The 27,689-nt window shown below is 48.4% G+C and overlaps 1 protein-coding gene across 4 annotated transcripts in view; it reads right to left on the reverse strand.

Moving 5' to 3' along the window:
- The window catches only part of DENND5B (DENN domain containing 5B), a 181,890-nt gene that overhangs the window by 137,972 nt on the left and 16,229 nt on the right, over positions 1-27,689 (reverse strand). For 3 of the 4 annotated variants that reach the window (XM_054988149.1, XM_054988147.1, XM_054988151.1), the window contains exon 1: positions 9,921-10,178. The exons of the other annotated variant lie outside the window; for it this stretch is intronic. In XM_054988149.1, coding sequence (XP_054844124.1) covers positions 9,921-10,032 — 112 coding nt within the window. In that variant the 5' untranslated portion in view covers positions 10,033-10,178. Of the gene's footprint in view, positions 1-9,920; positions 10,179-27,689 lie in introns of those variants that run through there. 4 annotated transcript variants of the gene reach the window in all.

Consider the following 27,689-nt stretch of genomic DNA (forward strand, 5'->3'; position numbering starts at 1 on the left):
TTCAAGTGACAAACATCAGCAACCTGTAAACTGTCTTTCAGATTCCAGAAGAGGTAAGCAAGGTAGAGCATTGTTGCCAGACAATATATCAAATGGTGTGTTGCAAAACATGTCCTAAAAACACAAAGCACCACACACACATCCAAAGAAAAGACCTCCAAAGAGAATGTCACAAAGGAGGTCAAAGTACGGAATAAGAACAGAGGATGAGAACATATTCCTCCACAAGAATTGGGGTGGAAGAGTGTCTTGACATCAAGGGGCCTTTTCTCCACAAACTAAGTGACAAACTTAGGGGGACAGGACATGGCATAGAGAAGCAAACAGATATGGAAGGGTCCAGACCCAAAAGGCTGCCAGTTGGCCTCTAACACGTAAACAGATGTTCACATAATAGCTCTCACTCCCTTCTCCATGCAGCCTCCACCTAAAAAAGCAGACATTGTATTTGAATACTTAGTATTTGCATAGCATTTTTGTTTAACGCAATTCTCATGAAATATCTTCTTGTAATCTGTACAGACATCACCCTCTCCTAGGTTGAAATTACCATCATATTGCAGACAGGGTTGCCAGATTTCGCATTTTGGGGCTCATTCTCAGGACAGCAAGTTAAAAATATAAGAGCAGTTGTGCGGGATCACAACAAAAGGCCATCTAACCTAGCATCCTATGTGTGTGTTATGTGCCGTCAAGTCACCTTCGACCTACGATGACCCTATGAAGGAAAGACCTCCAAAACGTCCTGTCATTAACAGACTTGCTCAGATTCTGCAAACTTGAGGATGTGGCTTCTTTTAGTGAGTCAAACCATCTCATTTTAGGTATTCTTCTTTCCCTACTGCCTTCCACTTTTCCTAGCATTATTGACTTTTCCAGAGAATCTTGTCTTCTCATGATAAGACCAAAGTATCATAGCCTCAGTTTTGTTATTTTTAGCTTCTAGGGAGAACTCAGGCTTGATTTGACCTAATACCCACTTATTTGTCTTTTTGGCTGTCCCTGGTATCCGCAAAACTCTCCTCCAGCACCACATTTCAAATGAATTAATTTTCTTCCTGTCCGCTTTCGTCACTGTCCAACTTTCAGGTACATACATAGTAATGAGGAATACCATAGTTTGGATTACCTTGAGCTTGGTTCCCAGAGAGACATCTTTATCTTTAAGGATCTTCTCTAGCTCCCTCACAGCGGCTCTTCCAAGTCTTGGAAGAGCATCCGATTACCATCACCAAATACATCTCCAGAAGGTCTATAAGCAGGCACAGTGGCCAAAGCTTCCCCTCGGCACCAGTAGTCAGAGAGCTACCACCACTGAACATGGATGATTCGTTTAGTCCTTGTGTCCAATAGGTATTGATGGATCTATCCTCCAAAACATCTAATCCACTTTGAAAGCCAGCTGAACTAGCGGCTATCGCTACATCCCAAGGCAGTGAATTCCAAAAGCTGATTAGTCTGAGCTAAACACTAACACTTTTTTCTGTTCTAAATCTATCAAGTTTCTAATGTTATTGAAGCAAGAGAAAAAGTTCTCCCGATCCACTTTCTCTATTCACTGCATAATTCTATAAACCTGCCGTATTTACTACCACTCCAGTCATCTTTAAACAAAGAAGTGTAAGTCACATGCCTAGGCCTGCACATATTCACTGAAGGTACTAGATAGTACAATGCCTCCTTGGGCGAAGAAGTGTGTAGCGTTGTTCAGTATCACCAGGCTCTATCCCAAGAAGCTCAGGGTTTAGCATGCCTGGCAAACACTAATTTGAAAATGATGGTCTAAGCAGCTTTGCTTAAGGTCCATTTACTACATTCAGTCATAACAGTGCATATATTCCTTTTAAAAGATGTTAAGGACCGTTTTATTAGTCTGGGAACATTTCTTAAATAAAATTACTCTACCGCTAGCGTCCCATTTGGTGCTCCGAGCGATCACCTCCCACTCATCCTCCGATTCCGCAGCAAACACTTTAGGCCCCCAAATTCACATGCTACTGGGAGGGTTTCTCCTCATTCCATTTTCGTTCTCCTCTCTTGGCTAATCCTCCAGAGTAATGCAGCCTGCAGCCCATTTAATATATCTGATGAAGCAGTCTCTTCACTACAAAGGCTCATGTCATAATAAATCAGTTTAAGGTTAGCCCAGAGAAGACCCTGAAGGCCCATGATGCAGTTCTACCACTGAAGCTATGTGGTTTTGACCAGAAGTCGTCTCAGGTAGGTAGCCGTGTTGGTCTGCAGTAGAACAGCAGGATTTCAGTCTGGTGGCATTCAAGGTCAACCTTAGAGACCAACAAGTTGTTCAGGGTATGAGCTTTTGCAGGTCAGAGCAGGTAAGAGGAGGAGTGGAGATCCCGGAGCTTTTATAACCCAGTCAGGAGGCAAGTGGGGTGAAGCAAAGCAGAGATTCAGGATGTAACAGCACAATGCAGAAATTAGAGCAGAAATTAGCATCTGTAGTGAGATAAGAATCCTGTGTCTCTGATCAGAGGGTGGTGGTGGGGTTTCCATTGCTCTGTAGTGGCTGGATGGGACAGCTCTAAGCTATCTGGGAAATGGAAGAGGAGGTGCAAGTGAAACAAGATTCCACAAAACCTTTTTAGCTTTTTTGCTATTACAGATATTATTCTGCCTCAAGATATCTAGATACTTGTCATGTAATTAGATTATTTACTTACTTAGGACCTATATCCCACCTCAAGTAAGTAAATAATCTAATTACATGACAATGTTAATGTAACACATATTTCTCCCCCTACCCCAGGCAGGGAGAACAGAATTCACAGGCACAGATGACCTTGAATGCCAAGTCACCTTGCAAGCAGACTGCATACTCACTGAAACAACATTTCAGCCAATTCCAAGCAAGCTAAAATATAGTAGCCAGAAGTTTCACAAGATTTATTCTAATTAGGGTGACCTACCTATTGCAGATTTTAGGCAATCACCAAGCAATCACCCAGCGTTTGACCAGGTACATTTAAATATGTTTGCATATTATTTTGAATATTACTAGGACTCCGATGTACCTTTGGGAGGCTATTGAACAAAGTGCAAACTCCAGTTTAATCAAAATAGCCACTTATTTTCAATACCTGGTTTTTAAACTCCCTTTTACAATCATACACAAGAACCAAAACAGCTTGCAAGCAAACAAGTGAGCCCTTGAATCTCTGTTGCTTAATTTTTTGCCCAGCCAATTCATCATCTAAAGTTTTGCTTATTCATTCATACATTCTAAATCTGATATTCTGCCAACGAGCCAGGAACGACTCTCACGGAGGCTAACAATCAATGCATTAAAAGCGTTTTAATATTAAATAGCTTGTACTGTAAACACAACACCAAGAAAGCCCACAGCATCTTGAAGGCAATTGTTTAGCTCAGCAGTTGTTAAGCTTTAGTAATCCAGAATCTCATTCCAATTACAAATTTTCAATTGATTCCAAAGAGTGTCCCTTCCTCAATGGCACCTACCACACAACAGAGTGTGGGCAGCATGCCCTAGGGGAGGCTCCGCTCCAGCCTCCAAGAACGGTATCAGCCACTCTTAGAAAAACTTTAGGCCACCTCACCAGGAGCCTGCCCATCGCAGTTTACAAAATGAAAATAAAACATTAGAAGATATCATTAAAATCCAGAACCACAAAACAAGCCTGGCTTAAAAACAGATAATGGATAGCATAAAGTGACAGTTGCCAGTGTAACATACCATTAAAAGATCAAGCCCTTAATTAAAAGCCTGGGTGAACAGAAACGTCTTTGCCTGGTGCCTAAAAGCAAGCAACACGGGCACTGGGTGAGCCCAAGGGTGCCAGGTCCCCCTTTACCTGAAGGTGGGGTGTCCCAAGTGATATTTCTAACATGACCTGGAAGCAATGGGTCATGCCAGGGGCTGACTCTTTCAAAATCAGCCTGGCTGCTTCCAGGCTGTGCCATAAATGACATAATCGCGCATGCAACCATTTTGCCCACATGCCTGGCAGCCTGCCTCCTCCACCGCCAGCCAAGTTAGCAGTGGCAAGAGCCTGGGAATCCTCCACCCTCAGCAGGGAGCTGGCAACCCTTGATGAGTTCAAGGGAAAGGGCATCCCATAAGCAAGGTGCCACTACTGAAAAGATCCTGTGTCTAGTTGCGACCCACTTCCGCTCTGAAGGCAGGGGCATGGAGAACGGTTTAAGATCGCCAACGCCAGGTCAGGAAACTCCTGGAGATTTAGGATTTAGGAGTGGAGCCCGGGGAGGGCAGGGACCTCAGCTGGGTATAATGCCACAGACAGCACCCTCCAAGGCAGCCATTTTTTGCACAGGAGCTGGTCTCTGTCGTCTGGAGAATTCCGGGCCCCACCTGAAGGTTGGCCATCTTAACAGGGCCTGTGTGTCCTGTCTTAACTGGCAGCCTGGGCAACGAGGAAGGAGGCAGCCTTTCAAGAACCCCGGGCCAAAGCCATTTAGGGCTTTAAAGTTAAGGATCAGAACTGTGAATGGAGCCCGCAAACAAACGGGCAGCTAGTGCAGATCTTTCAGCGCGGGAAGGATATGATCCCCGTCTCTCACCCCTGGTGACAGCCTGGCTCCTGCATTTTGGATGAGCTGGAGTTCCTGGGAGGCAGGCCCAAGTGAAGCGCATGACAGTAATCTAACCTGTCAGGGCATGGACGACTATGCTCGAATCATGCTTTTCTAGGAATGACCATAGCTGGTGTATCAGCCAAAGCTGATAAAAGGCACAGAAAGCTATAAATGCGATCTGGGACTCCCAACTGTTTAAGCTGCTAGAAGGGGAGATGAAACTGACAAAGTCTTCTGGAGGCAAAGAGGAAATTAGCAAACCCTCTGAGGAGCATCTTTGCTAGCTCTGTATAGAGGGGAAATTGACAAAGCCTTCCAATCTCTTAAAACTCAGCTTCCCGGCTAACATTGCGACTCCCTTCACATGTGCGTCCTCGTGTAATTTCTCTTATAGTTTAGCTCTACCTTGTGAACAGGGCTGCTCTGATAATAGTGGTGGCCCCAAATCCAAATTCCTACTCAGCCACAAAATTTACTGGGTTATCTTGGGCCAGTTACTCTCTGCCTAACTTACCTCTCAGAGTTGATGCAAGGGCAAAATGGATGAAGCAATCACTCTGCAAACTGCCCCAAGCTGCTTAAAGAGCTGCTGTAGCCTAGTGGTTAAGTATCTGGGATGCAAATCAGTACTCTGCTGGTTCGAATCCCACTACTGCCAGGAGCTCAGTAGGTGGCCTTGGATAAGCCACTCCTCTCAGCCCCAGCCCCCCAGCTGGGTTGTGGGAATAATGACACCATTTACCTTGTTCACCGCTCAGAGTGGACACTGATCTGTCTAAAAGAGTGATCTATAAGCATAGCTATTATTAGAGAAAGAGCAGACATAAAATGCAGTGAAACAGATAAGCACACATGCCTCTGCACAGTGGACAAAGTTTTAGGGCTTGCATGTGCCTCAAGGGGTTTCAGTGCCCTGTCTCATGCAGGGTAGCCATCAACCTCATCAACTCCTTTGAGGTTCGAAAGTCAATTATGAGGCAGCACACAGTAGTGATGTCAGAGGCCACAGTGAATCAAAACCACATTGATGGAACAACCTTGATCAGATCTTATCATAGAATCATAGAGTTGGAAGGGGCCATACAGACCATCTAGTCCAACCCCCTGCCCAGTGCATCTTCCAACTTGATCTGAAGAGGTTTGCTCTTGAGAAGCCTGAAACCCTCTAAACCAAGTATCATCCAAACACAAGCAACTCAGCAGACCAACTAGACAGACCCAAACAATAAATGAAGAAGCATTTCACAGCCATCTGGGTAAGGTTGTTAAAGTGCGGGGCTAATATTGGGAGACCTAGGTTCAAATCCCCACTCAGCCTTTCATTCCCAGCCTAACCTATCTCACAGAGTTGTTGCAAGAGTAACAATGGAGGACAGGAGAACTAATGGAAGATTGGTTGTTGTGGGTTTTCCGGGCTGTATTGCCGTGGTCTTGGCATTGTAGCTCCTGAGAACCATCGTTCTCCGGCCGTGAAAGCCTTCGACAATAATGGAAGATTCCCTAAATAACATGGCTTTTATAAAAAAATAACTTGAAGACTGATTAATGTTTAAAAGGCAAGCATTGCTCCTCCAGATAGCTATCTGTTGTGTCTATCTGCATTCAGTCAACAAACCACTGTACACTGACTTTTTACAGCTCTGAGAACAGCAGTCAGCAAATTCACACTTAAAGTAACAAACCCATCCTAATCAACACCAGCCTGTAAATGCAGCTATTTTCAGAAAGAGGAATTGGAAATTACTCTAGTTAAAACTCCCAAAGGTCATATTATGCAAATCAAAGTTGGTACACCTTCGGTTACAACAGCCAGCTGGATTTTGTTTCTGAAAAAGTTTTGTATGTAAAAAGAAGTTGGGCTACACACCAAATTCTATATGAGATATCAATTAAGGATAGAGAGGGAAAAAATTACAGATTGGTTTTACTACTGATGCACAGTTAATATTAAATTCAAGCATTAAAAATTAATACCCAATTACATTGTTATTAAAAGTGACATAATGTATTTGCTGTAAGGATATTAAAACCTCCATAGCATTAGAAGGGGGTAAACCTGCAAGTTATTTCCAAGAAACAAGTCCTACTGAAAAGGTCACCTTAAGCCACTGCCAGCTGTGCTTTTAAAAAGGTCTGACTAGTTGCAACAGAGTGTGTGTAGGGTTAGGGATCCCACATCCCAGGGAAAGCAACATAGCACATGTAGGCAGTGTCTATATTGGGGTGCACAGAGAGATTTATTCATATCCTTCATCTGTACCCCCAATTTTCTCCCCAATGAGGATTCAAAGTGGCTTACATAAATCTCCTCTCATTTATCCTCACAACCACAACCCTGTGAGCTAGATTAGGCTGGAAAATGTGTGATTTTCTCAAGTTTCTATAGCGGATTCAAACCAGATTCTCCCAGACCCTAGTCTGACACTCTGACCATTATACAACACAGGCTCTTCCGGGTTCCCCATCCACCAAGAGATATGCATGCTGAAGCCCAGTTTCCACACAAGGATTTCTTTAAACATTAACCCATGGTTACACAGAACAGTGCACTTTTGCTTTGCGATGACTGCTATGAAATTTTTTTTTACAAGCATAGAATGTCTTGTGCTCTGAAGCAGCATATAATTCAGGCCTTCAAAAAAAACAAAAAACCACCAGTTCCATGAACAGCAATTTCGTAAAAGGAATTTAAATAAGGTTTATCTTTCAGGGTTTTATTGAGACCAGCTTTTTAAAATGAGATAATCTTCCCTTGCTATCAAAAAGAAAAATTATTCAGCAGCATAACAGACCAACAAAATCTTAGGAAAGCCTTCTCGAAGTTATTTCTTCCAGAAGAAATGCATAATATTTATTTACTCATAAATACATTTATAAATAATGTAAATAAATAGTGATGAAAAATAAAGCGAGGGATCTGACAGAAGTCGTCTTTCGCTCCTATTTAAAAAAGGGTATGAAAAACATGGTCCAGAAGCAGCCCAGACGTACAGCTATCTTTTGAATGTTTACCTATCTGTGATGAACTCACTTCAAATATTTTTATCTAAAGCTTTGGGAGAACAGCTGCCTTCAGATTTGTGTACAGACATTTTTAAGATTGAGCAATGCTCTTCTCTATTCACTAATTCCTCTCCACGTTTTTATTTTAATATAAGAGGCAACATTTAACCTCTCTCCACATAGCAATTACCTCATATAGGCCTTTCCTTGCTGGTTTTGTAGACCTTATAAATCTATTTCGTTCATCCACACCCTATTATGCAGAGAGAGACTGTGGCAATATTACATGTATCCAAACTTATTTTTTCCCAAGATGCACAAATGACTACAGGAGTAGGATTGTGATAGTTCAGTATCAATAATTTCACGAGCGAACTGCCACAGCGGCAAGGGCATTGTATTCAGCTAACCAGGTGAACATAAAATGAGTGTGCCATGGAAAAACAACTTATTTATATTCTACTTTTCTCCCTAGTGCAGACCTCAAACTAGCTTGCCACATTGGTCTCCCTTCCTCTACTTTATCCAACAACAACCACCCTGTAAGGTAGGCGAAGATGAGTGTGTGTGACTGGCCTGAGGTTACCCAGGAAGACTCTGTGGCAGAGCAGAAACTCAGAACTGATCTCCTGGATCCCAGTCCAACCCTCGAGCCACTACATTAGAAGCTAGCTCTGGAACAAATGATGGGGGGGGGGGGGGGAATGACAACTAGTACAAAACAGTTATTTTATCAGATTATAAAATCCTGCATAGACTAACTTTAAAAAGGTTTCCCCCCGCCCCTTGAACCATACACCATTTCGCCTCATTTCCATCCAACACCCTTTTATATGACCTGCAGAAAGGGCCCGTATCTTTTAACCGTTGTGTGGTACTTATTACAGTGTAAGATCCATGACCTGGGCTCCTTTTTGTTTCTGTGGCTAGGGCAGCTTAAGGACTGCACCACAACAGACCCTCTGAAATAAAAGTCTAGTGACCGACTGAGCCTCAACATGGAAAGGAAATACATCCTTTTAACATGCGCAGCAGCACATAGCGTGCATTATAAGTTATACACTGTCTGCCCATTATTATTGCCGTTGCTATTATTTCTAAAGCGCTTAATTTATTGATGCACTTGGTAAGAGGAAAAAGCGTAGATCTCCCCTTCAGGCTTTCCCTCGGCATGCCCATCCATGCTTTTGCCACCGCCTGCTCAGCCGACCAGCTAAACTGAGCCGCCGCACGCTGAAATATTCATTAGCATCGCTCCCCTCTCTTGGCAACAGACTTAACACCGCGGCTGCCTAATCCCTCGACGAGAGCCCTCGACGCCGCCAGCGAAAAGCAGGCCGGGCCGCTGCAGCCGGCCCGCGGAGTTACAAGGCAGCCCCGGGTTGCTCTTTGGACCCGATTGCGACAGCCACCGACCCGCCGACCAGACCTTTGTCACCACATCTGAAGGCAGGATGAGATCACCGGGCAGTAAATAAGGAGGTTGGGGGGGGGGGAGAGCCCGAGCGGCGGCAGGAGGACTGCACCGAAACGTGGTTCCTCTGCCAGTGACATAACCGAGCCCGGCCACTGCAGCTGGGAAGGCATCACAATGTTTTGGGAAAGGGGGAGCCAAGGAAGGGGCTGGTTGGGCGTCCCCGCACGCAAATTACATTCACGGTGCAGTCCTAAACAGAGTTACTCCCGTCTAAAGTCATTGATTTCAACGGGCTGAGACTGGAGGATTCCGTTTAGGATTACGCTGTTAGCTTCATTGATTTGGGCTGCATTTTTAAAGGCTCCTAGGAGTGCAAAGGGGGGGGGGGACTCCGAAAGGATCAAAAGGCAGCCGGCGGGCTCCTTTCTTTCCTTCCTTAAGGAACAGGGCTTTCTCCTCCCCCGCCCCCCGCCCCGGTAAGCGCAGCTGTCGTGGGGGTGGGAGCCGAGCCGAGCTCCCAAACACGCTCAATCCAAGGCGCACAGCCAGGCGGCCTCGCCGGGGAGCCTCGGCTGGGGCGCGGGGCCTTGCAGCACGGCTGGCGCAACGGCGCCAACCCCAGCGGGGCCAGAACCAGAGGCATCGCCGCCTCCTCCTCCCGGACCAAGTCGGAGAGGGGGGATTGAACCCGCTCGGGTGCACACGCCGACCCGCGGCTCTTTTCCCAAAGGCGCCACGCAGCCCAGGAACGTCCCAGGGGCTCCGAGACCAAGTGGGAGAAAGGCAAGCGGGGCGGGCGGCAAGGCAAAGAGGCCACCGCGAAGAGAAGGCGCTGGGCAGGGGGGCGAGCGGGGAAGGCGGCCGCAGCGGAGGGGCGCGCTAGGAGCCGGCGGCCCCTTCCCAGCCCTCTCCCGCCTCGGCTCACCTGCTAACTCGTCGGGCTCCAGCCCGCTGTCGGCGTCGATCCCGCACAGCACGAAGTAGTGGGCGAAGCGGCAGGGAGCCGAGCCGGGCCCGGGGGGCGCCGTGCTGCTCATCCCGCCTGCTCCGGCCGGGTTCCGGCTCCTTCTCCCAGGCAGGCTCCGCGCTGCGCCTCTTCAACGCACCAGCTGCGCTCCCATCGCTCAAGCCCGCCCGGCTGGCGGCCTCCCTCTCCGCAGGGCGCACGGGCGGCGGCGGCGCGTCTCGGTCAGCTGAGGCTGCAGCCGGCGCTCGAGCCCAGCTCAACGCCAGTCGGCCGGCCCGCCTCCTCCTCCCTCTCCCCGGCAGCCGCCAACCACCGCCGAAGGAGGGCACCGGCCGCGCTCCGCCCCGCCCCCTCCCCTCGGCGGCACATTTAAATTCCTCGGGCGCAAGGAGAGCGGCTCGCGCAGCGCCGTCGCAGCGAAGCAACGGGAGGCTCGGACGCTCCCTAGTCAGGCCTCGCTCATTAGATTAGTAAAGGAAAAAAAATTTAAAAAGAAAGGCAGTTTGATTTACCTTTGTTTGTTTCAATTAGAATATGTATTCGTTGCCTTTCCTCCAAAAGGTGCTTAGACGGCTTACAATGAAAATATCAAAAAGGCAATTCAAATTATTGTTATAGTTTATATCTAGGCCGCCTTTCTCACTGAGATCTAAGACGGATTACATACAGCAAGAGAATACAATATAATCAGTAGCTAGGACATTCACAGAGCAAAAATGCAGTATGATCAATAGTGAGGGCGTTCAATAAAAAAAGCAGTCCTAAATAAACACCGCAGTGGGCTGCCTCCTGAAGCTAGAGAGGGAGGGGCCAGGTGCACTTCCAGGGGAGATTGGTCCAGCGCTTAGAATGCCAGATTCAGACCTAGAAAAGCCCAGTTTGAATCCCCCAGCTGTTATGGATGACCAGTCAACCTTTCGCCACCTAACCTTACTTCACAGAATTGTTATCAAGTAAAATGGAGGAGGGGAGAATTGCAGCGTAAATGGTTTTGGGTCTCCACAATGGCAAATAGCTGGGTAGAAATATCTAACATTTTTTTTATTGTTTTATATTATACACACAACAATTGCCACACGAGAAGAAAAAACAACATACAATCATCTGATAACCTCCTATCCAACCAATAGTTAATGCCATCATGTTATGTAATTGTTACCAAGTACTTAAAAAGGAAAAAAGGAAAGACAAAGAAAGGGGAGAGGGGGGGTGCTTCCATCCAATTAGCTATAAATTAACATAAAATCAAATCTATTTCTGAATGATAACATCCTCTTATTATTCAATATCTTAGTCAAATGTTCAGATAAGGGTTTCTATCCAATTAGAGAATGTTTTTGAAGGAGCTATATTCTGGAAATTCCATTAAATAAACTATGAAGCTATTCCAAATTGTCTTGAAATCATCTTTCTTCCTCCCCCCCTCCCATGAATTAATCTAATCTTGTTTGTTAATTTTTCAAGTGCTGCTATATTTCTTAATTTAGCGCACCACTTATCCAGGGAAATCTCTTTAGCATTTTTCCAATATTGAGCAATAATTATCCTAGCTGCAACTAAAATAAAATTAATAAGTGTCTTTTGTTTACATTGGGAGTTTTCATTGGCAAATAAATTGAGCAGAGCTAATTCAACAATTGGTTTTATTTGTTCCCGGTTCTTTTAACAATCTTTGTAAATATTGATTTCCCAAAATTTTCTATAATTGTAAAAAATAATGAAAAAATAAACTGTGATAATTGAACAGGACTACCACATATGTAAAAACATGCCTAATTCGACACAACCTCTCCAGCAATTTTTATTCTCTATTTTCATTAAATGGGGTATCCTAACGGGTCAAGTACCACCTTTGAGATACCTAATGCATGTTCTTGTAAACCTCTTGAAACTAACTTATAAGGAAATCATTGAAATACTTGTTTCCGAGCCCCCCTCCCCGCACCCAATCACCTGCTCACACACCCTACAAAACGTCCAGCTGCGCTGCTCATGACTTCAGGTAGGTAAGCACATGGCCGAAGGCTCTGCCTGTCTGCCTTCTGCTGTGGGGACTTTGTGCACGAAGCAAGAGAGTGCTCTAGAGGGGACTTAGTGGGAAAACTGGGAGAACTTTGCACTTGCTCAAGGGAAGAAGGGCAAAGTCCAGAATGTCTGGCTAACTGACAATAACCACTCAAGTTTTCTTGCAGGTTATCTGACTCTGAAGTTCCAGCTCAGTAAGAAGCGAGGGAGCACTTGCAGGTAAGGAGGAGATGGGGCAGCAGCTAACCCAGCTCACTGATTTATGCCGGCTGCCCCATCACCTGAACTCACCTGACCACTAGCCTCTTCAGGTGAAGCTCGGCGGGGGAAGGGATGGTGGTGGCAGCCCCTGCCTGCCCCAAAGGCAGTTGCCCAGAAAACTACTCTTGCCCAGGTGTTTGTAACTACCTGTTGACTTTCTCCCTTAAAGGTGAAATCACCCCAAGGCAGAGCGCTTCCTCGCCAGAGGGTCATGCATCATCTGGTTGCTAGCTGCAGCTGTGGGGCTGCCGCTGCTGCTATCTACTATGTGCATCTTCCCAGATGTTGGAGTGTGGGCTTGGCCTCGGCCATGGACCGGGCTGGGTTACTTGTAGCACATGTGTCTCTTTCCCTTGCAGGCACGCTGTGACTCATCTGGGAGACAACAGAGCATGTCTGCTTCAGCCTCGCCCCCAGTAATCCTCCGCGAGTACCATTCAGATTCAGCCCAGGGAGCAGTTTTCCAAGGCAATCCACATCTCAGCCTCACCCCTGGGAGCACAGAACGAGGGCTGCACAAACTGCCTTGGCTCCCTTTCCAGCTGAGGGTCATTGGCATTTTTTCCAGTTTAATAAAATGTGTTGAAAAACAACAAACTGCTGTATTTGCATGCTTGCCTGACATTGCCAGTAGCCGGTCCCTCAACTCCCTGTCGGAATGTCCTCTCACACATCCCTGCAAATGTTTCAAGTGGTGCCCCGTCCAGCCTCCCTGCCCCCTTCCTCTCCTCAATGTAACTTCAGGCAGTGGGGTAGGAATTGAAGTGTGGCCCATGAATGTCTGCCAGGTGGTAGGCACTGAGGACTTTCATTCTCTGATAGTCTGAGCTGCTGGCATCTGATAAGCCAGGAAGATGGTCACTGCATGTGGGAAGTTGCTGACAGGGTGTGGGGGGTGGGTGTACTTACTGGGCATCTCCCTTCTTTTCGCTGTTTGTGGAAGCAGGGATGGACTTGGGAAATCTAAAGTGGGGAGGGGCTGGCAGTCCACACTGGGGGGGGCATCACCCCAGGACTGGGGCATGGCTATCGAGGTCCAACTCACATTCCCGTATCATAGAGATGCAGTGATGTGTTCAAATGGTGCCGCCGCAAGTTTGTGGGCACTTTTCATTCCCCTCGCTTCCAATCGGCCTTCTGGCCTCCCATGTGGTTTCCAATGGGCATTCCTGTTACTCATTGAAGGATCTGCCTCCCCCCCCCCCCCGCCACCTGCCTCTCCGGAACCTGGGAACTAATTAGAGTTGCCAGTCTCCAGGTGGTAGCTGGAGGGGATTTGCTGGTGCACCAAGCTGCAGCCACCAGCCAGGTCCTCATCAGAAATTGGGGCTGGACGGGCAAGAGGTTGGGTGTCCAATCCGCACCTTCAGTGTTACCTTTGCCCCCTCTCCTGGCAGGGATGTCTTCTCCCTGACGAGGGGGTGTTGGTGAGCAGCGGGGATCGTGCCCTGCCCACTGACTGTGCCTCTGCTTTCCCCTCGCCTGCCTCTCAGGGGATCGGTGCAGCCCTTGGCTGGTGTGGGTGGGGTTGTCAGGGGAACAGTGAGTGAGTGCTCTTGGTGAACTCGCTGAACTCGGCCGCTGGCAGGACTCTCCAGCAAAAGTCCATAGGGAGGAGTGGGGCAGCACCGCATTTACCTCTACGCACCAGCGACGGTGCTATCTCATGGCTTAGGATTGAGCTGTTAATTACTTGCCTGGCAGGAGGGACACCATGATCACGGAAACTTGCTTTCTGATCAGTCATTCTCAGCCTAACTTTCCTCACAAGGCTGTTGTGAAGGTGGAACAGAGGAGGGGAGAATCATGTGCGTAGTCCTGAGCTCCTTTGAGGAAGGCCAGGACAAAAATGTACAAAACGAATAACTAAACTGAAGGTGCCACAAGATTGCTGTTTATTTCTCCCAGTGCAGGTGTCATGTATGCCAGCATACCTGCCGTGATTGTATTCTGCATTTTGTACTGGTCAATGCTGTTTGCCAGAGTTATATGCTGTATTCTGTGTAGATCATCTCAGAGCGTCTTAACAGCTAATACTAACTGGAGGAGAGCCAGTGGGCCTCTCCATTATCTGTTGAAAATATGTACTTTCACTTCTCCTTCCAAGTGTCCTTGAAAGAGAGCTGCTAGCAGCAGATATTGTCAATCTTCCCAGAGACTGGGATATTTTGCTTTGTACGTCATGTAGTCTAAACTAATCTGTTCCCATGCAACCTCTTTGGGGTTTCGCACCAGAATGTCAATGGACCCTGAAGGACGGGAAGTTTCCCTATAATTAGTTATGCCTTTGCTTGAATTGTCACTTCTGCCAATTGCCACCTTTGGGTGAACACCCGTATTGTATGGATCTCAATAAAGCTACTTCAACCAGAACACCTGCGTGTTCACTGTGGAGGGCTTGAGGGACCTAACTGCCAGGGACTGACAGCAAGGCACAAAGTGCTATTTCTCCAAAGCAGAGCATGTGATTGTGAATTTTTGGTAGGCTCAAGTTATAGGCAGTTTTCATAATGCAATATCCAAGTTTATATTTCTATTGCACTTCCTCCAAGGAGCCAGGAACATTACACAGGGGTGTGCCTTCCCATGTTATCCTCACAAACAACCTTGCAAGGTAGGCTAGGCTGAGAGAGTGTGGCTGGCCTAAAGGTACAGGGACTTTAATGGCAGAGTGAGGGTTTGAACTCAGGCTTCTTGACTTCTAGTCCAGCTCATCAACAAAGTTCTGCAAAGTTCCTCCCATCTGAGCCCTTTGACTCTAATGGGCTTAGACCTAGGGACTCTGCCGAGGATTACACTGTCATAACACTGGCTCTCAATAGATAGTGTGAAAAGACAACAGAGTCTAAAGGTGAAAAGGCCAAAGGACAACTCTGGTTACCAGTTTGCTGTCAGATGTATCATGATTTTAACTGTCATGTATGCCAGCATACCTGCCATGATTTTTTTCCGTTTGCAGTGCAATCCTATTGAAAATTGCTTCTGTCTATGCCCATTGATTCCTGCATTTATTCATTAACTTCATTTGTACTCTGCCTTTCTCCCCAATGGGGGCACAAAACGGTTTACACCGTTCTCTCGTAACAACCCAGGGAGGTTGGTAAGGCTGAGAGAGTGTGACTGGGCCAAGGTCACATTCCAAGGCAGAGTAGAGATTCAAGCCCAACTTTCTAAACACTACACCATGCTGGCTGGGGTTGCGCTAGAAGACTGTCAGGGAAGGTAGCTCTAAGTACCAGTCCTCTGTGGGGAAGGAGCAGCACTTTTACATCAGTTGCTCCATTGCTCTGGAATTCTCAGTACTAAAAAGCTTTCCAAAACATGCTCCTGCTAGTTTGAGCAAGCAGATAAAATTATTTGTCTAGATAGGCTTTTTGGTCTCCAGCAGGACTGGAAGATTTTAATCTAGCTCTGCTGTTTCATTAGCTGATACAGTTTTATTTTTATGTTTTAAAATATTTTTGATCTTTTATGCAATGTGGGATGTTAGAAGCCCCCCACCCCACCCCGCCCTCCAAGTTCACATGGAAAAAGAGTCATAGATATTTTAAATAAATGCATGTACAGCTGGGTCTGCTTGCTGGTCTGGAGAGATCTGGTCTGCAAGACATTGCAGTGCAGAGTTCTCTGTTTGTGGCAATACGGTCCCAAATTAGACTGGCTAGCGATATGGTGTACTTATGGCCAGGGGGAGGTGAAGTGGCGTTCTATGCATGGCTTGAAGCACTTGCCCAACTCTTCTCTATCATGATGGCTTATAGTTCGATTCGGTTTCGTTTTCACAGCCATGTCGGACGCTCTTCTTGGCAGGTCCAGGAAGAAGCGGCCGAGCCGCCTGGCCGGGCGGCTGATCTGCAAAGGTTAGCCCCCAGACTCTCAGGCAGGGAATCTGAGTCCGGGGCGCGGCGGGAAGAGCCCTCTGACAGATCGAGGCAGGGGGTAAATTGCCCGTTTGTCCCTATGGAGGCCGGCAGACGAGCGCGGCACCTAGTGTGCTGCCGGGCCATGGAAAACGGCAAGGAACAGGATTAGGCGAAAGCCTGCAAGTAAGCGAATCCCTTCTGTTACTACAAGCGTATGTGAGGAGTGGTGGGGTCTGAAGGTCAGAAGACTCGGATTTTTCCCCCCTCGTAGAGTCTCGGAAGACTGGCGGTTCCCCCCCCCCTAAAATGGCAGCGAAAAAGCAGAGCCCTGCTCTTGGCAAGTGTCATGGCCCAGTCTGAGAGTGAGGTCTCCTCTGGAGGAGAGGAGCCTCGTGTAGCCAGCCGGGACTCCTCTGGAGAAGAGGAGCCCTGTGTAGCCAGCCCTAGCCCTGATTCAGCAGAAGCCAGCAATCAGGAGCAACAGCTGCTGGCTGATCAGAGCTTACAGCCAGCAGCTGAGGCACCAGCACCCTCAAGCTCCAATACTACAGAGGAAGCTCAGCCAGGGACTTCTACAGGTGCAGCGCAGCCAAGAGCCTCCACCCCCCCAGGTTCACCCACGCCCAAGGAACGCCGCAGGCAGCGCCAGAGACTGGAACTGCAGGAGAGACGGCGCAGTGCTCGCCTCTTAAGCCAACGCCAGCTGCTGGAGAGTGATGATGAGTAGTGACAGGATAGAGCCCCAGCAGCTGGCTGAAAACCACGCCTGGCTATAAGAGCCAGTCTGGAGGAACTGCTGGGCGTGGAAGCAACGTGTCTACTGCTTGCAACCACTCCGTGTTTCGTGAACCTTGCCCGTGCCTGCTTTTGGACCTGACACTATCGGTGACTGACCTTGGACTGTGCCTGACCTTGCTTTTGGACTCTGGACTCACTCCTGGCTTTATCTCGTGCTCTGACCACCGGTTTGACTTGGCTTTTGCTCTTGGAACTCCCCTTTGACTTTGGCTTTAAGGTTTGGACTTGAACCACCCTGCTTGGGCTGGCCCAGCCCGTGACAGATTGCTTCCACGCCAAAACTCCCTGGCATGGACATGGCAACACCCACCCCAGGGAGCCTGGCAATACTGCAGGACCAGGTACTACAACTAACCCAAGCACTGGTGACTTTGCAGCAGCAGATTGCTACTCTCCTTGCCGCCCCTGCTGCACCTCTGCCTGCAAAATGCCCAGTGAAGCCTCCTGACAGTTTTGAGGGCAATGTGGAAGAATTCCCAGCATTTCTCGCCCAGTGCCAGCTATATATTGAACTCCGGGCTAGAGACTTCCCCACAGATCAAGTCAAAGTCGGCTTCATCCTCAGCCTGTTAAAGGGGCAGGCAGCAAGATGGGCCACACCCTTGTTACTGGCCAAATCCCCTTTGCTGGGGGATTTTCCAAGCTTTGTGGCTCACATTACCGCCGCCTTTGCAAACCCACTGAAAGCTGTGAAAGCAAACCAGAAAATACGTGCCCTCACCCAGGGAGATGGGACTGTGGCCCAATATACCACTGAATTCCAGCTACTGGCTCAGGACTTGGACTGGAACGAAGCAGCCTTAGTCGACCAGTACCTGGAAGGACTGTCTGACGCAGTATTGGATGAAGTGGCTCGATCTGAACGACCAGGAGGGCTTCAAGCGCTCATTCTCCTATGCCTCCGTATTGATGGACGACTGGAGAGCCGGCGGCAAGCACGTGCGCTACGCCAGCCACCCCCGCCCCAGACCTTGCCTGAAAGGACAGCGGAACCCACACCATTGAACATGCCTTCTACCCACCTGCCTCCAGAGGAAAAGGCGAGGCGTCATGCCCACAACCTCTGCTGGTACTGTGGTGGGGTGGGCCATTTTGCCGATGGGTGCCCTGCCAAAAGAAGGACCCGAGCTATAATCCAGGAGCAGACTCCCACTAAACAACTTGTGGGAACGGCCAATGCCTCCAGTGTTCCTCCTGAACCCTTCCTGGTGCCAGTAAAGCTGTGCCTGCCTGATGGTCGATGGCTATTTGTGTATGCCATGATAGACTCAGGGGCATCCCGCTGCTTCATGGACGCCAAGTTTGCCGCACAGCACCGAATTCCCTTGCGGGCAAAAAAGACCCCCACCGTAGTTGAGGCCATTGATGGGTGACCGCTACGTTCTGGGCCCGTGGTCGAGGAGACCCAGGACCTCCTCTTGCAGATCCAGCAGCACCGTGAACGGCTCTGCTTTGATGTGGTAGGCATCCCTCAGTTCCCGCTGGTCTTGGGACTTTCCTGGCTTTGCCGCCATGACCCGGTTATCCGGTGGGGCCAGTTGGACCTCTGCTTCCGGGACCCATGCCCACACGAAAATCAATGCCCAGGTCCCATTGCAGCCGCTGTACAGGAGGCCTCTGTGATGCCAGAGGAATACGCAGAGTTTGAAGATGTGTTTGAGGAAAAGGGAGCAGACCAACTTCCCCCTCATCGGCCATATGATTGTGCCATAGACTTGATTCCTGGAGTCCCCCTGCCAGTGGGACGCCTGTACTCGTTATCAGAGCCTGAGTTGGCTGCACTCCGGGACTTCCTCACCACCAATCTGCAGCGAGGGTTCATCCGGCCCTCTACCTCGCCTACCTCTGCCCCAGTCCTCTTCGTCAAAAAGAAAAGTGGAGAACTCCGGCTGTGCAATGATTACCGGGCCCTGAACAAGATCACCGTTCGCGACCGGTACCCACTGCCTCTGATCTCCGACCTCTTGGAGCAAGTCAAGGGAGCCCAGATCTACACCAAGCTGGATCTTCGGGGAGCCTACAACCTGGTGCGTATCCGAGAAGGCGATGAATGGAAGACCGCCTTCAGTACCAGATATGGACAATACGAGTACCGGGTAATGCCCTTTGGCCTGACTAACGCGCCAGCTGTGTTCCAGAGACCGATGAACGACATCTTTCGAGATATCCTGGATCAGTTTGTCATTGTTTACCTGGATGACATATTAATCTATTCACGTGATGTGTCGCAACATACTCGGCATGTGCGGACGGTGCTGCAAAGACTCCGGCAGCATGGCCTATTCACCAAACTGGAAAAGTGTGCATTTCACCGGCCTACCGTGGAATTCCTTGGCCATGTGCTATCACCCCACGGAATCCAAATGGACCCAGCTAAAGTCGAGGCTGTACAGACTTGGCAAGCCCCCCGTTCTCGGAAGGATGTGCAGCGATTTCTGGGGTTTGCCAATTACTACCGGCAATTCATCCCCCAGTTTGCATCCATAGCCGTCCCTCTCACTCGACTTCTCCGGCCTCGAGAACCTTTCCGTTGGACACCGGAAGCCAGCGAGGCATTCCTGACCCTGAAGACACGCTTCGTCACGCAACCAGTCCTTCGATACCCGGATCCCCAGCTACCCTTTCTAGTTGAAGCAGATGCCTCCAGCACCGCCATTGGAGCGGTGCTCTCACAACGGGCAACCCCCTCTAGCTCTCCACAGCCTTGCGCCTACTACTCTCGCCAGCTGACCCCCGCTGAAAGGAACTACACCATCTGGGAGCGGGAGCTGCTGGCAATAAAGGCAGCCTTTGAGGTTTGGCGGCATCATCTGGAGGGGGCTCGGTACCCAGTCCAAGTGCTCACTGACCACCGGAACCTCGAACACCTCCAAACTGCCCGCCGTCTCAACCAGAGACAGATCCGCTGGTCGTTGTTCTTTTCCCGTTTTGATTTCAGGATCACCTATGTTCCCAGCTCCCAGAATAAGAAGGCCGATGCTCTGTCCCAAAAGCCAGAGTACAACACATCCCCCGACCTGGAACAACCTCCAATGACCATCCTGGCTCCAGAAACTTTCGCCGCCACGCAACCCCCTCCGGGGCTGGTGGAGGAGATACAGACTCAACAGCTGCTGGACCCCGTTGCCCAGAAGTACCTCCAGAACGTCCGGGGATCTCCCCATCCCCAGGCAGAGGGATTTGCAGAGGAAGAGGGGCTACTGACCCACCGAGGCCGGATTTATGTACCCCCAGGCTCTCTACGAACAAAAGTACTGCAGCTGGTCCACGATTCTAGACCTGCCGGGCACTTCGGCCGCCACAAGACAATTCATCTCTTGACCCGTGACTTCTGGTGGCCCCGGGTGCAATCGGATGTGGCCCGGTATGTGGCAGCCTGTGAAACGTGTAGACGGGCCAAAGACGTCCCCGGCAAACCTTCTGGTCTCCTGCATCCACTCCCCACACCCACTGGGCCATGGAGGACTATTTCCATGGATTTCATTACAGACCTGCCCTGCTCCAAAGGCCACACCTGCATCCTAGTGGTGGTGGACTTGTTCACAAAGATGGCCCACTTCGTTCCCTGTTCTGGACCCCCCACTGCTCAGGAAACGGCACACCTGTACCTTCAGCACATCTTTCGACTCCATGGGCGTCCAGATCATATAATTTCTGATCGGGGAGTTCAATTCACCTCTCGGTTCTGGCAGGCCCTGCACTCCCTTCTTGGCACCCAAGTCCACTTATCCTCAGCACACCACCCCCAAACTGACGGGCAGACAGAGCGCACCAATGCAACCCTGGAGCAATATCTGAGATGCTACACAAACCATCAACAGGATGACTGGCTAGCTCTACTGCCTTTGGCCGAGTTCGCATATAACAATGCAGTGCACTCCTCCACCCAGCAGACCCCCTTCATGGCAAACTATGGCCACCACCCTCGTTTCTTCCCTAGCACAGCACCATTGTCGGGAATTCCAGCTGCTGATGATCGCCTCCAGGAACTCCAATCCATGCATGAGCTGTTGCGGGAACAACTCCAGCTTGCCAAGGGAAGCTACAAGGAGGCTGCGGATCGGAAACGGCAACCTGGTGTTCCCTTGTCTGTGGGTGATCGGGTCTGGTTATCCACCCGCCATATCCGCAGCCAACGGCCCTCCAAAAAGCTAGATGCCCGGTTCCTTGGACCCTTTGTGATCACAGACCAGGTGAACCCTGTGGCCTACCGCCTGCAACTACCACGAACCCTCCCGATCCATCCTGTGTTTCACCTGGTCCCGGTTTCACCTTCTAGTCCCGGCTTCACCCCCGGACCCGCACCATCCCGGGCCACCGCCCCCTCCGCCTCCGATTACTGTCGAGGGGCAAGAGGAATATGAGGTTGCCCGGATCCTAGACTCACGTCGCCGGCGGGGGCAAGTACAGTACTTGGTGGACTGGAAGGGGTATGGGCCGGAAGACCGCTCATGGGAGCCTGCCGTGAACATCCATGCCCCCCGTCTAGTCCGACAGTTCCATCGGGCCTATCCTCAGAAACCGGGGCTGCCCGGGCCGCAGAAGAGGGGGGGCCTTGGGAGGGGGGATGGTGTCATGGCCCAGTCTGAGAGTGAGGTCTCCTCTGGAGGAGAGGAGCCTCGTGTAGCCAGCCGGGACTCCTCTGGAGAAGAGGAGCCCTGTGTAGCCAGCCCTAGCCCTGATTCAGCAGAAGCCAGCAATCAGGAGCAACAGCTGCTGGCTGATCAGAGCTTACAGCCAGCAGCTGAGGCACCAGCACCCTCAAGCTCCAATACTACAGAGGAAGCTCAGCCAGGGACTTCTACAGGTGCAGCGCAGCCAAGAGCCTCCACCCCCCCAGGTTCACCCACGCCCAAGGAACGCCGCAGGCAGCGCCAGAGACTGGAACTGCAGGAGAGACGGCGCAGTGCTCGCCTCTTAAGCCAACGCCAGCTGCTGGAGAGTGATGATGAGTAGTGACAGGATAGAGCCCCAGCAGCTGGCTGAAAACCACGCCTGGCTATAAGAGCCAGTCTGGAGGAACTGCTGGGTGTGGAAGCAACGTGTCTACTGCTTGCAACCACTCCGTGTTTCGTGAACCTTGCCCGTGCCTGCTTTTGGACCTGACACTATCGGTGACTGACCTTGGACTGTGCCTGACCTTGCTTTTGGACTCTGGACTCACTCCTGGCTTTATCTCGTGCTCTGACCACCGGTTTGACTTGGCTTTTGCTCTTGGAACTCCCCTTTGACTTTGGCTTTAAGGTTTGGACTTGAACCACCCTGCTTGGGCTGGCCCAGCCCGTGACAGCAAGTCAGTTACGGCGGCCTTGCAGAGGGGCGAGACGCTTGAGGAACTGGTTAAAAGAGCGGTTATGGAAGCCATAAAACCCTTTGTTGACAAGCTGAATGAAACAGATGGGCTTAATTGAAAGCGATGTGAAAGCCATTAAAGAAGCAGCGGGGGGGGGGGCAGAGAAGTCTGCCCGGGAAAGTGTGTCACTTATGAGAGCAATGAACAGGGAGCTGAAGCTGGTGGAAAACCAGCTGATCGGACTGCAAGTGGAGCGAACACAGACCATTTTGCGTCCCCAGAACGTTAAAGAGGAGGAAAACGAGGATTTGTGGGATCTTGCCTCGGAACTCTTAGCGACACACGCGAGGGCAACTAAAGAAGAAGTGAAAAGCGCCATTTTGGGAGTCCGTCGGGCATCTTCAAAATATGCAATGAAGCGGCAGCTGCCTCGTGAGATTGTTAATTGAGTTTTCATCTAGGAGGGTCCGGGACAGTATCCTATATAACTCTTACAATGTGGAGTTGGACTTTCTGGGAAATAAAGTCAAGATATTGAAGGACGTTCCATTTCTAGTTCGGAAGAGAAGATTTAAGTACAAGAAGTTGGCAGCTCTTTTGAGGGAATGTGACATAAAGTACAAATGGCTACTCCCGGAAGGAATCGGGTTTACTTATAAAGATCAAGCTTACAAGATTAATTCGGAAGATCAGCTAAGGGATTTTGTGGAAAAAAATTCAGAATTTGGACCAGACACCAAGCAAAAAGAAGAGGATCCGAAGCCTGAAGGGAGGGGGGAGGCAATGAGCGCCGCCGCGGCAGCTGCTCAGAGAGGACTGCGTCCGAGGCCCAGGAGAGGGAAAAAGATTTAACTTGAACTGTAATTTGTAATTTGTATGATCAACCACTCCGTCACTACTTTATTAAGCTATTTTCTTATTATGGTAGTATGAAGGGAAAGCATTGAAGTGTAGCGTTTAGTGTTTGTAGGCTACCTTCCCTTTTTTCCCACCCCCCCTTCCCCTTCTCTTTTTTCTCCCTTCTTTTCCTTCCCTTGTGCTATTGTAGTCTTTTGTAGTTACTGTTATTGTAGTTTTGTATGTTAGATATTGAAAAATAAAAAACTTTAATAAAAAAAATGATGGCTTATAGTTCACCTACCTCTCTGATTGCTGAACACCATCATTTGGATTCGATTCTTTGATCTGTATTTCTAGTTTTTGACTAAAGGATTCTTAAGCAGGTTGGGGCCTGACTCTTATCCATGTATATCCCCCAAACTATATAGCCCATAGGCTCAGCAAGTAAAACTCTTGCAGGATAATACTTGAAAAGAGAATAGTGAACGTGGATATCAGAGGGCAAGGCTTGAGTGGGGCAGATTGGAGGGATGTGGGTGGAGTTTTGAGCACCTTCTTTGATCACATTCATGGGAAAGCGCTCTGCTTTGCATGTAACACAATGGCTAGGTTGTGATCTAGGAGGTCTCCTCTTTAAATGTCCTGTCTGCCAGTAATTCATCAGGTAGCCTTACAGTGCAATCCTAAGCAGAGTTACTCCAGTCTAAGCCCATTGATTTCAGTGGGCTTAGACTGGTGTAACTCTTCTTAGGATTGCACTGTTAGTCATGCTAGTCATGCTTCAGATTGCAATATGGGGACAATAATACTGGCTTACCATATGGTGCCATTGTGGGCATTCCTACTGGCTATGTGTGTAGAGCATTTTGAACACTGAAAGCCCTGTATAAATGCTACGTATTATTATGCCGGCCACATATTCAGCCCGCTGCATTTCCAGTTAGACTATTTCAAGAGCAATGCAGGAGAAGAGCTTGCAGAGACGGTGTAATCCTCAGACACTTTAGATGGGCTTCTGGCTTGCTTCAGGCATGGGCCACGCAGACATGAGTTTGCCACTATGCAGAAAACATTTTGCATACCCATGTGAAAAACACAAGTGTATGGACCAGCCTTCAATGTTACTCCCAGCACCACATACATTTGGTTGTGAATCAGCCTCACAGTGCAATCCTAAACAGAGTTAGCCCATTGAAATTAATGGGCTTAGACTGGAGTAACTCTGCTTAGAATCGCACTGTCAGACTCTGGAGGCTCCTCGAAGACATTGGTTTCTCAATGTCCATGTTTTTCCTCAGCTGTTATGTATGGAGCTGAAGCCCGTCTGTGCAGCTCTCCCAATAGCTTTGTTTTTGCTTAAGTTAAGCAAGTTCTTGTGCCTCCCGATTTTCGGGGAATCACTCCTATGAGACTGTTTTCATGCAGTCCCTGCTGATTGCAGAGTGAAGCTCCCTGCTCAGCACTTTGCTAGTTTCAGTTCAGAGCAGCAGAGTAAATGGTAGTTTTCCCTTGATGTCCCTGTAAGAACTGTGCTGCTGACTTTTCTTTGGGTTGCTTGTTAACTTATTTTTGTTTGCCTATGTGCTTCTAGGCTTGGTTGCTGAAGACCAAACAGACTTGAGCTCAAAATAAATCTGACAGATTTTGTGGTGGGTTGATATTTCCTTTGATGCAATCTGATTTCCTTCAGGTGAATCCAATGTCCTTTCGGAGCAGCAGGTTCGGAAAGGCTGTATCCTCAACCTCTATACTCTTCATAGACCACCTTCCCTTTTGATTTTCTTCTAACCATGGAGATTGTTTCAGGTGAAAAGAACTTGACTCTTAAAAGCTTATGCCCTGAAAACTCTTTGTTGATATTGAAGGTGCTACTGGGTTTGAACACTGCTTTTCTAACCACAGAACCAGTCAATATTAATGTGTTCTTGAGGACTTCCAGGAAGGGATCCTTAGACCCGCCTGGGTTCATGCAAAGGGCTTGCAAGTAATCCTAATGGGGATTCTTTGCTTTGTTCTTCTTTCAACAGCTGGCCCAACTGCCCTGTCACAAACTGCTTTTGAAACACCCTGCAGTTTCAAAAGCAACTTCTCATATGGTGTGAGAAGTGTGGTGGGAGGGAGGGGAAATGTGCTGTAGAGGGGGGGAAAAATCACATAAAATGGTAGGTTTTCTGTTACCTCCAAGATGGACAAATGCTGGCCTGGGGACCACAAGTGCAGAATCAGCCAGCAGGCCAATGCTCTTGAAAAACAGCCAGGAAATACCTCAAGGGCCATTAAAAGCAACCAAGTGGGTGAGCAGGCAGCAACCTCCATTAGCTTCCTGGCACTTTGTCCAAACATGGGTGAAATAAAAGCAATAAGGGATTACTGATAGCAGAAACTAGAGGAGATGGGATCCAAATCAAAACCTTCCAAAGCGAGCAGAGAAACAGCAATGGCCCTCAAGCTAGAAAACCTGCTGACTTATAATGAACGACATGTCTATCCTGCCCTTCCTCCAAGGAATTGAGGGGTGCCTCACATGTTGTTCCACTGGTGAGACTTTCCACAATCCTTACAGATACTGAATTAACATAACTAGAGATGGATTTGTTTTCAGTAGCAGAGAAGAGACCATTTCGTTTTGAAAGATCTAAATTTCTCGGCAAGGCATTCATCACAGAAACGCTGTGTTTCCTCCAGGCTCATGTGGTTTTTAAAGCTCATCAACTGAAAAGAGAACATGCTCAGTGGACTAGTTTGGCATATCTATTATCAGTCAGTGCAGCTAGGTAATAATACCCTAACAATTCAGCCTAATTAGTATTCAGCTCTATTCTAGGTACATCATATTTTGTGTGGTAACTTAATGTCTACTTCTCATTAAAGCTTTTTTTTCCCTGCAGTGGTTGCATAGCGTCCATTCTAATGTATGTCTTTGTCCCACTGCCAATTGGCAAAAGAAGATTTTGGCTGTAAAGTCATTCTCGAAGCCAGTTAATGGCGTTTTCTGCCTGCAGTGACTTACTTTACCTCTTGATTTTTCAGTTGCTACAACTTCTTGCTTTCATGACAGGTATTTTCCTTAATCTCCTCCAAAGCCTTTACCTTTCAGAAGCTTCCATTCTAAACTGGGTCAAAAGCAAACACAGCTTTAAAGCCTTTTAGAATTTCCCATAAAATATCAGATGACTGGTCAACCAAAGTTCAACTACTGCCGGTGGCCAGTTTTGAAGGAAAGCCTTAAAAAGCAATTTGAAATAATAGGTTAAATAGCCTTTTTTGTTACTCTGTAGTTTAACCCCTCCAAAATGCTTGTTTGTTTATTTTAAAAATTCATAAGCCCACGTTTCTTCTAAGAAACTGAGGTCCAAGGTGGGGACAACAAGCCACGCAATCAATAAAAACAGCTTAAAACAATATCCAACGATGTCCAATATCCAGATCAGCCAGCAACACTTAAAAAATAAGAAAATGATTATAAAAGACAAATGATAATGCCTTTTTAAAGACAGTCGCTGCAGTTGATTCACACATCATGGAGTACCACAGGTTGGTCGGAGGTCTCCATCCTATTGTCAAATGTAACACAGTCAGACATGAGTTGTGGATTAGTCAAAGTTCCTATATGTGCACTGCTCAGTTTGGATCAGGACTATGGCATGTGTTGAGAAGGGGTTTTATCCCCCCTCCCCCACCAAACCAGGTCATTTTTCCAACCTGAAACAGTCCCTGGGGCCACTATTTGGCCTATTGGGGAAACCCACTTGTATCCTAGGGGGTTCCCAAGATTTTATGGTCCTGAGTCGAACCTGGCATCTCCCACAGAGGAATAGAGGAGAGCACACAACTCATCTCTGATCGTTGCATCTGGTGGGGATCCTCAACCTGACTTGTATACTCCGCCATGTGTGAATCCAAATCAATCTGAGCCCTCCCCCAAATGCTCTCCTGAAGAGCTCCAGCTGTGGAACAACATCAAGGTGGATGCTTTCCTCTTCTGCTCTAGGAGTACGTTCCACCAGAGGGGGGGGGGCAGCTACTGAAAATGACTACAGAAAAGTACTGACTGATCATACCTTAGTGGTGGGGGTGGTTGGTGTAGAAAGAAGACATTGCAGTGCTGAGAGGAATTGCCCCATAGATTTATATAAGAGAGATAATCTTTAAGGTATGTGGGTCCGAGGCCAATAAGGGTTTAAAGGGTGAGCACTAACACCTTGAACTAGACCTTGAATTGAACAGACTGGTAACCAATGAAGAGAATGCAAAATGGAAGTAATATACTCCAGACAGCTAGCCAGAGATAACAACTGGGCCACCCCATTTTGTACCAGGTGCAGATTCTGTGTGTATGTGTGTGTAAAGTGCTGACAAGTCACAGCCAAGTTATGCTGACCCCTTATGAGGTTTTCCAGGCAAAAGAACAGAGGTGGCTTGCCATTGCCTGCCTCTGCTTAGCAACCCTGGACTTCCTTGGTGGTCTCCCTTGCAAAGTACTATCCAGCGCCAAACCTGCTTAGTTTCTGAGATGAGATCAGGCTTGCCTGGGCCATCCAGATAAGGTTTAGTTCCATATATAGCATGTAACAATAGTCAAGACTTAAAGTTACTGGAGTGTGGACAGATCAGTTGTCTTCAAGTAGGGGGAACAGCTTTCAGGCT

Source organism: Eublepharis macularius, chromosome 9, assembly GCF_028583425.1.
Source record: "Eublepharis macularius isolate TG4126 chromosome 9, MPM_Emac_v1.0, whole genome shotgun sequence".
Classification (NCBI taxonomy): domain Eukaryota; kingdom Metazoa; phylum Chordata; class Lepidosauria; order Squamata; family Eublepharidae; genus Eublepharis; species Eublepharis macularius.